The sequence below is a fragment of the Papio anubis genome, chromosome X, assembly GCF_008728515.1.
Source record: "Papio anubis isolate 15944 chromosome X, Panubis1.0, whole genome shotgun sequence".
Classification (NCBI taxonomy): Eukaryota; Metazoa; Chordata; class Mammalia; order Primates; family Cercopithecidae; genus Papio; species Papio anubis.
In genome coordinates, this window is record NC_044996.1 from 87818385 (window position 1) to 87830280 (window position 11896).

Consider the following 11896-nt stretch of genomic DNA (forward strand, 5'->3'; position numbering starts at 1 on the left):
TAAAGTACAATAATAAAAAAAAAAAGAAAAATTTGGTAAATTGGACTTTATAAAAAATTTTTAAATACTCTTCCAAAGACCCTTTCAAGATGACAAAAAGGCAGGCTACTGAGTGGGAGAAAATATTTTCAAGCCACATGTCTGCCGAAGTACTCAAATCTAGAATATATAAAGTAGTATTACAACTCAACAGTGAGAAAACAAATACAGTTGTCCCTCAGTGTATATAGGGGATTGGTCCTAGGCCTCTACCTGTACCAAAATTCTCACATATCCATACTCAATCTTATAGTCAGCCCTGAGTATACAAAAAGCCAGCCCTCCATATATGCAGGTATTGCATCCTGCAAATACTGTATTTTTGATCCATATTTTGCTGAAAAAAATCCATGTACAAGTGCATCTGTGCAGTACAAACACATGTTGTTCAAGGGTCAGTGGTGATCCAGTTAGAAAATGAGCCAAAGACATGAGCAGACATTTCATAGAAAAGGATATACGGATGGCAAATAAGTATGTGGAAAGGTGTTCAACATCAATAGGCATTAGGGAAATGCAAATTAAGATCACTTTGAAGTATCACTACATATTTATTATGATAGTTAAAATAAAATAGTTGGCCAGGTGGAGGGACTGGATCACTCATATTTTGCTGGTGGGCATGTGAAATGATACACTCTGGAACAGTTGGACAGTTTATTGAAAAGCTAAATGTGAAATTATCATATAACCCAACAATTGTACTCTTGGATGAAAACTTATGGTTACCCTAAAACTTGCACATGGATATTCATAGTGGCTTTATTCATAATTACCAAAAATTAGAGTCAGTCTAGATGTCCTTTAATAAATGTTGTCTGAAATTGCCATTGCATGGTGATAATAAAGAGTAGACCAACTTTAGTTGGTTTCATTTTTGTATTTTAATTGTCTACACACAGCACACCCCCTTATTGTCTTCACCCCAGGGTAGAGTGTTGTTACTGCCTTGTACTTGATGCACCACTACTGAAAGATATTAGTGGCACCATGAAAGCCTGCAGTGACATTGCTGTCCCTCCGCTAAAGCATGGGCCAGGCTTCCCTCAGAGAAACTGACTTTACAAATAGTAAATAAAGGCTCTTTCTGAAACCTGTCTTTGTAAACGCATTTCCCTCCCCTAACAAGGAGTTTTGGCCTTTCTGCCCTTTAGTCAGGGTCTTGGTCCTTGGTATTTCTTGCCACGGTGGGCAATAGACAAAGGCTCCCAACCACCTTGGATGGAGGCAGATATTGTAGCTATGTACCTTGTACCCAAAGGATTTAGCTACCATCTTGCTGGTGGCAGCCCTCCACCCCAAAGAGAGGAAATGCCACTGTTGCTTTGAGGAAGGGTTTGTGCCTTTGATTTTCCATGCCAAGTCAGCACTTAACTGTGACCCTGGACATATGAGGTGAAAAATCTTTGGTTTACTTTGGCATTCATGTCTCTTGCCCAACAACATGGGTTTCTGTAAACAGAAGTATGCATGGAGGGAGGAAGGAGGATTAGATAAAAGGGACTCATCCAAGCAGGGCTAGCTGCACTATGCTGATTTCTATTAAATGACAAGGGGAGAGACCTTCTTACCCCTGGTTTCAGTTAGTGGTAGTTACTTTCATCTTAATCGAATTAATTACAAATTGGGAAGGCTTGGGTCAGCTTCATAAAATGCTGTTATTTATGTTGACATTATTATGTGACTTTAGCTAATATTTGTTTAAATTTTAGATTCAGGGGCTACATGTATACATTTGTTATATGAATATATTGCATAATATTGAGGTTTGGGCTTCTAGTGTACTCATCACCCAAATAGTGAACATTGTACCCAATAGGTAATTTTTCAACCCTTGTTCCCTTCCCATTCCCCCACTAATTATTATTATTTTAATCTCAGTAACCAGCAATATACCTGGCCACTCATGCATGTGCACACACACAAACCCTATTTGCTGTGGTGGAAACCACTATGGTGAAGGAGATATCCATGGTGGAAGAGTTGGACAGACTGGAGAAAGAAGGACCCTATCATTTGTTGACTGCCCACCATGTGCCACATACTCTGCTTGGTGACTTTACTTGTCTTAGCTCATTTAATCCTCACCACATAATGTGTAAAGTAGGTGCCATTATTATTCCTGTGTTGCTGATGAGGAAGCCAAGGCTGAGGGAAGTGAAGTGAGATGATCAGATGTCACTCTCCTGATACTTAAAATTCTAAAATCCCCCCTTCCTCTGAGGATAAAACTCCCAACTCGTCCCAGTCTCCAAGCTGTGTTTTAGGCCCCGTCAACCTCCCTAGTTTTATCTAGGCCCTCTTGCAGTAGGTGCTTCAGCCACACTGCTCTTTACTCAGTTCCTTTAATGTGCCATATTCTTCTTCTGTGGGGCCATTACTCATGCTATTTTTTTTGTCTGGACTGTTCTCCTGTGTGCCCACCTGCACTCACCAGCTGACTCCTATTCATTCTTCAGGTCTCAGCTTAGATTTCACATCCTCAGTTCTCAGGGTAGCCTCCCTTGATTGTCCCCTTTACTCTATAGTGTCCCTCAGTCTATGTTAGGTCCCTTTGTTGTGTCCTTCTATCACATTCTGCATCTCCTCCCTACCACTAATATGAGTTTACATGCAACCAGAATCAATTTTCTTCATTAGATGAAACTTGCTGTCTATAAACTGTCCTGTTCTCTGCTCTATCCCTAGTACCCTAGTACCTAGTACAATGCCTGCACATGATAAGTATTCGATAAATATTGAGTGATTATATATTGAAACCCTCTATAATTAATACATAATAAGTGCTCAATAAATATGGTTAAAATACAGTTGTTATTATTGTCCAAAAGCAAATAGTTAATCAGAGGCAGAACCAGGATTTATAATCGAAGTCTGAGTCTAAAGTGCATGCTTTTATGATATGACTCTGTCTGCAGAAATAGGTTCTTGGCCCAGCACTGCCCTAACTGGTTGTGTGATACTTAGGGTGAGACACTATACTACTCTGAATCTTAGTTTTCCCATCTGTAAAATGGTTATGGGGGTAGGCAAAGCTCAGATTTATCTTCATGTAACCTAGAAAAGGAGGAGAATAGAAGTCTAGATAGATGGGGATATAAGTAAATAAGGAGTTAACCAATACAAATCAGTATCATCCCTCTGCAAGACAGTTGATGAGCTATAAGAAGAACCTTTGATGTTTTTATGCCCTTCAGCCTGGTAACCCTGTTCAAAGGCAATATAGAGTAGTGGATGGTACGTAGCCTTCGGTGTTAAAGAGCCCTGGGTTCAAATCCCAACATCCAATTTACTAGCTCTGTGGTACTAGGCAAGTTACCACCCTGAACCTCACTCAATTCCCTTCTCTACAAATGGGGTAACACCCACCTTTTAACCCATTTCTAAGGTTAAAAAAAATACAATAACATGAAAAGATGTTGTCTTAGTATAGAAAGAGAAACTTCTCCCACCATCCTACCCACCTAACAGTTCTTTCTGTAGTTCTGTGCCATTGAAGACTACTTCGTGAGGCAAGAGGCACAGGCAATGCTGAAAAAAGAGAGACTGAATACAAGCAGGCTGATGTCAGAAGCCAGAGTCCAGTGTGTGGAGTTGGATCACCCGTAGGATAGACTGGGGCAGAGGGGAAGATCAGCTACTGAGGGAGAAGAAAGGATACTTGAAATCTAAGTAAGGGGATAATGGCTAGGCAGATCCTGAGAAGCATGGTAGGGAGCCAGTGGGAAGACAACAACATGCCTTAGAGCGGACCCCTTTCAAAACTTTGTAGCCCTTTCCCAGAGGCAGGCTTCAAATGCTCTTATTAAAGGCCCTTGAGACTGTGTTTCTTTCAGACCTTCTTCTTATTTAGTCACATGCATGTAAATTTTGAAATTGTAATTTTAGTGTGTACACTTTTTTAGTGAGTATCTTATCTCCAACATTGTCTATGTCACAAGTCTTCAGTGGCTGTCAAATATCCTAATTTTGCTGAAAGCCCAGAAAGTACATCTCTGTGTATTAACTTTTTGCTTACTTGAATTACCTCCTTAAAATATATTCCCAAGTATAGGATTCCTGACCCAGAGGGTATACAATTGGGATTTAATGACCAAAACCAGGTTTTTGTTTTTCTAAGAAAGAAATTACCCACAGTATCCTGTCCCCTTCTTTTTCTGGAACTGATAAACACACCCTCTAGAGTTGTGCTGTTTAATATGACAGCCATTAGCCACATGTGGCTGTTTAAATTTTAAGTTTGAGTAAATAAAATTAAATAAAATTCAAAATTCAGTTCCTCAGTAGCACTGGCCACATTACAAGTGCTCAGTAGCCACATGTGCCTAGTGGCTATTATACTGGACAGCACAGATACAAAACATTTCCATCACTGTAGTAAGTTTATTAGACAGTGCTTCCTTAGAGTTTCTCAAGAGGTCATTTTTGGTTTCTTGGGTGGGAGTTCTTTGCGTTTAGAACTTTCCTGTGCAATGAGAGGCTATTTAGTATCTCTGGCCCATGTCCACTAAATGCCAGTGACACATTTCCTTGAGTCAATCTAACAGCCAAAACACCCTCTATATTTGCAAATGCCCCATAAGGGAACAAAATTAACACCATTCGAGACCCACTGAGCTTTTATCTTAGAGGAAAACATCTAACTTTTTCTTGAGACAAGGTCTTGCTCTGTCACCTAGGCTGGAGTGGAGTAGTGCAATCATAGCTTAAGCAATCCTCCTGCCTTATCCTCCTGAGTAGCTGAGACTACTGGCATGTGCCACCATGCATGGCTAATTCTTTCTTTCTTGCTTTTTGTAGATATAAGGTATCACTATGTTGCCCACGCTGATTTCAAACTCCTGGGCTCAAGTGATCCTCCTGCCTCTGTCTCCCAAATTGCTGAGATTGCTGGCATGAGCCACTACACCTGGCCTTCTTTTTTGAGATGGCCTCAGGTTGGCTCTGCCTGGAGAGGGGGAAGCTTGGAAAGCTGGCTTAGAAAGAAAATGCTGGCTCCATTTCTGTTTTCTCCCTTCTTTTCCTGACCTGTTTCCTGCTTTTCGCAAATTGCAGGAACAAGACCCTGCAGATGGAGAAGATCAAGGCTCGTTTGAAGGCTGAGTTTGAGGCACTTGAGTCAGAGGAAAGGCACCTGAAGGAATACAAGCAGGAGATGGACCTTCTGCTACAGGAGAAGATGGCCCATGTGGAGGAGCTCCGACTGATCCATGCTGACATTAATGTGGTACGTGGCTGCCTGGAGCCTATCTCTAAAGCCCTTGAGAAAGTGGTAGTGGTGAATGATAGGACCTCTCCTTGAGATGTGACTTTGGCCAAGCTCGGGGAGCAGGTATCAGTGCAGGCTGTGGTGGAGTGGAAGAATTCAGCAGTTCTAAGGTCCAGCCCTGGCTCTGTCACTAACTGACTGTATATCACTGGACAAGTCCCTTTTCTCTGGGCCTCATTTTCCCTCTCCGCACTATAAGAGGGACTCAGTACCCTCTAAATGTACTGATTTGATGTGCTCTCATTCTGAGATTCTGGGAGTTGAGAGCTGGTCTTGGGGAAAAGCAGAGCAGGCAGCTGCCTCTGGAATGTAGTTTAAAGCACTCCAAGCTTTCAATCAGACCAAACAAATCATTTCTACTTGCTACCAAAGTGGGGCTTCCTCATTGGTATCTCCTTTGGAAACTGTTGGAACATGGAATATGAACTGTCTGCTAAGGTGGTAAGCTCCCCTCTTTTGGAGTTATTCAAGCAGCATCTTAATGGACACTTGTATGAGCTGCTGTACTGATGATTCCTTCACAAGGAAGGAGGTTGGCAGTGCTGACCAGTAAGGTCTTTTCAAACCCTTATCGCCTATAACAATGAGGAATATATTTTTTAAATTTACTTTCGAAGAAACTAAGTTTATATTTCTTGGAAACTCATTTCTGTGGCAATATTCATTTTTGATATTGTCAGATCTAGGATCATAAAGGAATTATGAATGAGGTTTGGACAGTAAGCAATTGGGATTTTCTGTGTTAGAGATCACAGAATTCTAGATCTCGTAAAGTATTGACAGTTTGGCTGCCAGCTAACCAATGATGCAGGGCCAGTTAAATGAGGAAGATATTTGCCAGAAGGGCTAAGTATATAGGCCAGTGGATCTCAAACTTAAGCATGCACCAAAGTCACTTTGAGAGCCTAAGACACATATTGTTAGACTCCACCCCCGATTTTCTAACTTTGTATGTCTTAGGTGGAGCCTAAGAATATGCATTTCTGAGTCCCCAGGTGATGCTGATGCTTCTGATCCCTTGGCCACATTTTGAGAATCACTGATCTAGGAGAAAGACTGCTGGCCTGGGAGGTGGAAGCCCTAAGTCTTTATGCAGCATTTGCCACTAAGAAATATTTCCCCAGGAAAGTCCGTTTTTTCTCTTTGAGCCTCAGTTTTCTATAAAATGGGAGTAAGGTGGACTAAATGAGCTCTGAAGGACATTCCAACTCTAAAATACTGTATTTGAAGAATACCATTTATTTAGTAGTAAATACTAAATGTAGCCCCTTTACTGAGTGCTTTATATGAATTCTATCATTAAATCTTCACCAAGATTGCATGAGTTAAGCACTAGATTATCACCATTATACAGATGAAGAAACTGAGGCTTGACTAGAGTTACATAGAGAGGACATGGGAGATCAAGGACTTGAATATAGACTGAACAAACTCTGGAGCTTGTTCTATTATTCACTGAGCTATAGAGCCTCTCTGAGAACCTTAGGATCTTTTCTCTTTGCCTGTCCCACTCTATGTTCCAGATGGAAAACACTATCAAACAATCTGAGAATGACCTAAACAAGCTGCTAGAGTCTACAAGGAGGCTGCATGATGAGTATAAGCCACTGAAAGAACATGTGGATGCCCTGCGCATGACTCTGGGCCTGCAGAGGCTCCCTGATTTGTGTGAAGAAGAGGAGAAGCTTTCCTTGGAGTAAGCTACCTGCCCCCAGTCTCTACAACATACCCTCCCTCCGACACATATACATACCTATGTACCTACACATACATGGGCATGTATACATATACAAAGCCTAGCCTGAAAGTCAGAGTGCCTAGTTTTAGTTCCAGGCCTTTCAGTGACTGACTCATCGTGTGATCTTGGGCAAGTCTCTGTGCCGGCTTGTTAAAACAGGAGGAGGATTATTAAACTGGATGAATTACTAGATGAATTAGAACAACTGCTAAGTGGCTTTTTAAATTCTTTGTGTGATATTAACAATACAAGACTATGTCTATAACTCTTAAGAGATCATTTCCCAAGTCAGGGTCTAGAAGGGGATATCTAGAAACCTCTAAAAACACAAAAGACTTAGCTTTCCTGGTCTTCAGGGACTAGCCTGGGACTTCATCTCCAGGCTCAGAGTTAAGAACTAGGCTTGCCTTGCAGAGAGACAGAATTTGGCCTGGTAGAGGAAACCATTTCCTAAAGGTAGAGCAAGGTGTCTGTGGAGTTTGTGAGCTTCCTTTTCCTAGAGATATGTCACCAGAGGCCTTAGGACACTTAATAGGAATACTCAAAACAGCATGAGATAGCAGATAGGACTGAATACCCTTAAAGGACCTTGCTAGCTCAAGATTTCTTGGTCTTCTTGGTCTATCAGAGCTAAGGACCAAGAGGATTATCCTTCTCATCAGAGATTGGGCCTTGTACCCAGGGACAATAGCCTTGTGCTTGGGAAGGTTTGGGGACCTTCTAGAATGAGCCACAGCTCAACCCTTGGTTATATGGCATGGAGTCTTTAAGAGGAGCAAGGTTCTCGTTGCTTTCAGAATGATCTAGCCAGTGTCTCTCATCTTCAAAGTTACTTTGAGAAGCAGAAAGCAGAATGGCAGACGGAACCTCAGGAGCCCCCCATCCCTGAGTCCCTGGCCGCTGCAGCCGCTGCCGCCCAACAGCTCCAAGTGGCTAGGAAGCAGGACACTCGGCAGACGGCCACCTTCAGGCAGCAGCCCCCTCCTATGAAGGTAAGTGAGCTGGGTAAGGGTTGTGGAGGAAGCAAAGTATCCTCCCATGGAAGGGCCGTGGAAGGCTAGTTCTGGGTCTTTGGCCTTGTTTATGCTGGGCCTTCTTTTAATAGCCTTTGCTTGCGAAACAGAGGAAGGGGTGACATGGGTGTGCTGTGTTGGACCCACAGGTTTTGTTGCCCCATGTTCCCAGAGGTGTTAGAATGCAGGGATATTTTCAGGCCCTGCTGAAGTGCAATTCTAAAAGTTAGAAACAACTCTTACACAAATATGTAATGAGCATGTATCGTAAATGAAGGAACCAGCAGGATTATAAAGCTGGTTCCAGCAGCATTTGAGGCACAGATATCTATATCATCGAGAAAGGAGAGGAAAGCTGAAACAAATTTGCAAAGTTAGATACAAAACTGGTTTACATCGTACAGGGCAATACAACTGTAACCTTTATAGTTGCTCTTTCTTCTAAACAGAAGTAATTTGCATCTCTACTGGGCAAAAGCCATTTGCAGCTTATTAGTGTAACATCACAGAGTCTGGGTCCTAATCAATTGGTAAATAGTCAAACAAAGAGACATTCTTCTAGAGCAGGGGTCATCAAACTACAGCCTACAGGTCAAATCTAATCTGTTCTCTGTTTTTGTTAAAGTTTTATTGGCCCACATGCATGTCTGTGTTTGCAAGCTATTGCAAACAGCATGCATGCAAGCTATTGTCTATCACTTATTTCATGTAAAACAGAATTGAGTAGTTGCAGCAAACATCATATGATGTAAAAAATCTAAAGTATTTGCTATCTTGGCCTTTACAGAAAATGTTTGTTGACCCCTTTCTAGAAAATTAAATAGTCCTTAAGTGGGCCTGTTAGACAATGTTTCAGTATAATGATGAATAGATGTGTAGTTCTCATTTTGCCTTACTTTCTAGTTTTGTATACTTTTTTTCAACACCTTTCTCTGAACTGGGTTATATCGTCCTTCCCATCTTCTATGGTATCCAAGAATATTTGAGTCTACTCACTGATTATTGCTCCCTTCTGATGGGAAATCACTTTGCTTTCTGGACCCCTGGGGAATCAGAAGTCTAAGCTGTTGCCTGGAAGAATCTGACCACTAACTTTCTTTTTCCTGTGTCCCTCACCAGGCCTGCTTGTCATGTCACCAGCAAATTCACCGGAATGCACCTATATGCCCTCTATGCAAGGCCAAGAGTCGGTCCCGGAACCCCAAAAAGCCGAAACGGAAGCAGGATGAATAAAGAAAGGGAGAGCACATGAAGCTTTGCTAATTATAACCCCTCACCTTGACCAGAGTCATTGATGTCCTGATGTGAAACAACCCTTGCCCAACCCCACGAAGTCTCCTATTTAATGTGATGGAAGCACAACCCCTCTCTCACTTTGCTCCTATTTCTTTCTGCTCTTGGGATTTCTGGTTTAGGAAGAGATGTGGTTCAGGTGCTAAACAGTATGTCTGATGATCCCTTCTCTCTCACTCACATTTCAACCCCTGCCCTTGTTTGGAGCTAAGGGAAGGGCAAAAGGCTCAGATATGCTTCTCTATCTCTTGTGCCTGAGGCCTGGAGCCTAAGGAGCTGTAGGGTCTGAGGGGCAGAGGAGGCCCATATCTTACTTCAGGTAAAGGACCCAGTATTTCCCCTCCTTGTACTTTTGCCTTAGGTTCTGAAGGGACAATAGTCTTCATGTTGGATTCTCCAACAGGCTGGGTGCATGTATCCCCCTACTCCTACCTTCATCTCATCCTTAAGGCCCAAAGGTAGCCTGGACAAGCCTTCCTTTTCATAATCATTTGGGAGGCCTTGTTGTAATTCTTTAGCTTGCTCCACTTCTGTCTCCCAGATATACTAAAATTCTTAGGTACTAGGCTGTGTGTCTTGGGATCTTAAGATCAGTGACCCTTTCCCCAATATCTAGTCTTTGCAAATTCTAGTAGAAGATTCCACAGTGAAATCAGTGAGCCAGACCAACTCTATATCTCCTGCGTAACCTACTGCCTAAGTCATTAGGGCTGAGGGCTGGGCTGTAGGGGCTTCCTTAGGCTGAGAGGGTCCCCAGGCTGACATCTGTTTTGGCTTTTGTTCAGAACCATTACTCTGGCACATGCTCAATGGTATATTGCAGGGAGGAGAGGAGTAGATTTAGATTAGAGTAAATGCCAATCACTTTACATATGAAGGTGGGTGAGACTTTCCTTCCATTCATCCCTTACTCTCTTGGATCTGACTTCTTCTGTAGCCTCAGCTCAGGAGAGCTGCTGGCCACTCCTGTCCTGTGGATTGTGCAGGTGGCCTTTCCTCCCAAAAGAAAAGGCATCAGGCTCCCCAAGCCCCACAGCTCTCCTTTCCACCAAAGCCAGGTTTCCTGGTAAGGTTACTGGAAGACAAGGGATGGGAATGGGGGCTGACTGACAAAAAATTTTAGCCCTAGGTCTCAGTCCCTGGCTGGGGAGGGGGATATTTTTCCTTCCTTAAGTAGTTTTACATTGCCACAGTGTGTATGTGTTCATAATATAAAATGTTCCTCTGCTCTTTGAAAGTAAGAGTGTTGTGTCTGTACAAATCCTTTTAACATGCATTCATTGGAGTAAATTCTGAGTATCTACTGTGTATTGGATAATACAAAAGATGTAATGTCATTTACCTTTCTGGGTAGCTCTTGTTTGCTCTTATTCATTCTACCTTACAAATGAGAAAGCCAGGCACCAAGGCCAATAATTTACCTAATTATCACAATAATTTCCATTTATTTAGCACCTACTCTGTGCCAGGTCCCTATGCAAGTTGCTCTCTATAAATGATTGTATTTGATTTCCAAAACACCTTACAAGCTAAGTATTCTTATCACCATTTAAAAAAAAAAAAAAAAAGGATACTGAACCTCCAAAAACTTAAAAGCTTTTTCAGAGTTAAACAGCTAGTAAGAGGAAATTGCAGGATTTGGAGCCACCTTTGTCCGACTCCAGAGCTCATTTTTTTTCTACTTCTTCTCCATGATCATTTTTAAGAAAACCTTTCTCCCTTTTGGAATGGCTTGATGATGAGAGTGGTTGAAATAACTTTGGAACTGAAATCAAGAACTGGGTATCAAATGACTGATTTAGGGATATAAAGGCCTTGTTGCCTGTAGGGATACAATAGGGAACAACTTTGAACGGATATCCCAGCTTCAGAGCTCCCTTAGAGTAAGCTGAGTTTGCCATTAAGACTGCATCACAGATAAGCATCTCCCTCTGTCTAATCCTACTTCTTTACCGCCCCTTCCCTTCCACAGGTGTTCATCCCAAGGGCTCCCTAAGTAATATCCTGTACACTAATCTCTCTCTCTGCTTGTTGGGGAATTCAGCAGCTAAATAAAACCTCTCTGTGCCTCAGTGTCCTCTTGTGGAAAATGGGGAAAATATTAGCACTTATTTCATGGGAAAGTAAACAAAGTGAGGCACATAGTAAGCACTTGTAAGTATTAACATTCTTTTATCCACTGTGCCTCTGGGTTTAGGTAGATTGGAACACTAGTCAAAAATTATACTACTCATCTTCCCTGACATTACCTTATCACCCCAGGTTTTGTATAGCTACAGGCCTTCTTTTGAAGTGGCTCAGGCTCACTCTGGGCAAAGAGAGGACACTCATCTGTACAACTTGGAGTACACCTTAACCTGTATAGGCCTTAGTGAGTCCCTGTAAAGCACAGGAGGCATGGCCATAGCTCTGCATCCTTGGCACAAAGGAGGCCAGGTCTGTCAATTATGTTGTAGTAATGGTAAGAGGTTTTGAACTCCTAGCACCAACAGCCAGGCAAGCCATTTCCTAGGGATGCTTTTGAAGGGGAAGAGAATAATCATG

General features: G+C 42.2%; 1 protein-coding gene across 1 annotated transcript; it reads left to right on the forward strand.

The window, feature by feature from the left end:
• Positions 1–4834: 4834 nt before the first annotated feature.
• On the forward strand, positions 4835–11424 carry LOC116271966 (zinc finger C4H2 domain-containing protein-like). Its single transcript, XM_031660755.1, has 4 exons — positions 4835–5266; positions 6832–7004; positions 7876–8038; positions 9179–11424. The coding sequence occupies exons 1-4, from the start codon at positions 5111–5113 to the stop codon at positions 9290–9292; spliced, it is 606 nt and encodes a 201-aa protein (XP_031516615.1). The 5' UTR covers positions 4835–5110; the 3' UTR covers positions 9293–11424.
• The last annotated feature ends 472 nt before the right edge of the window (positions 11425–11896 follow it).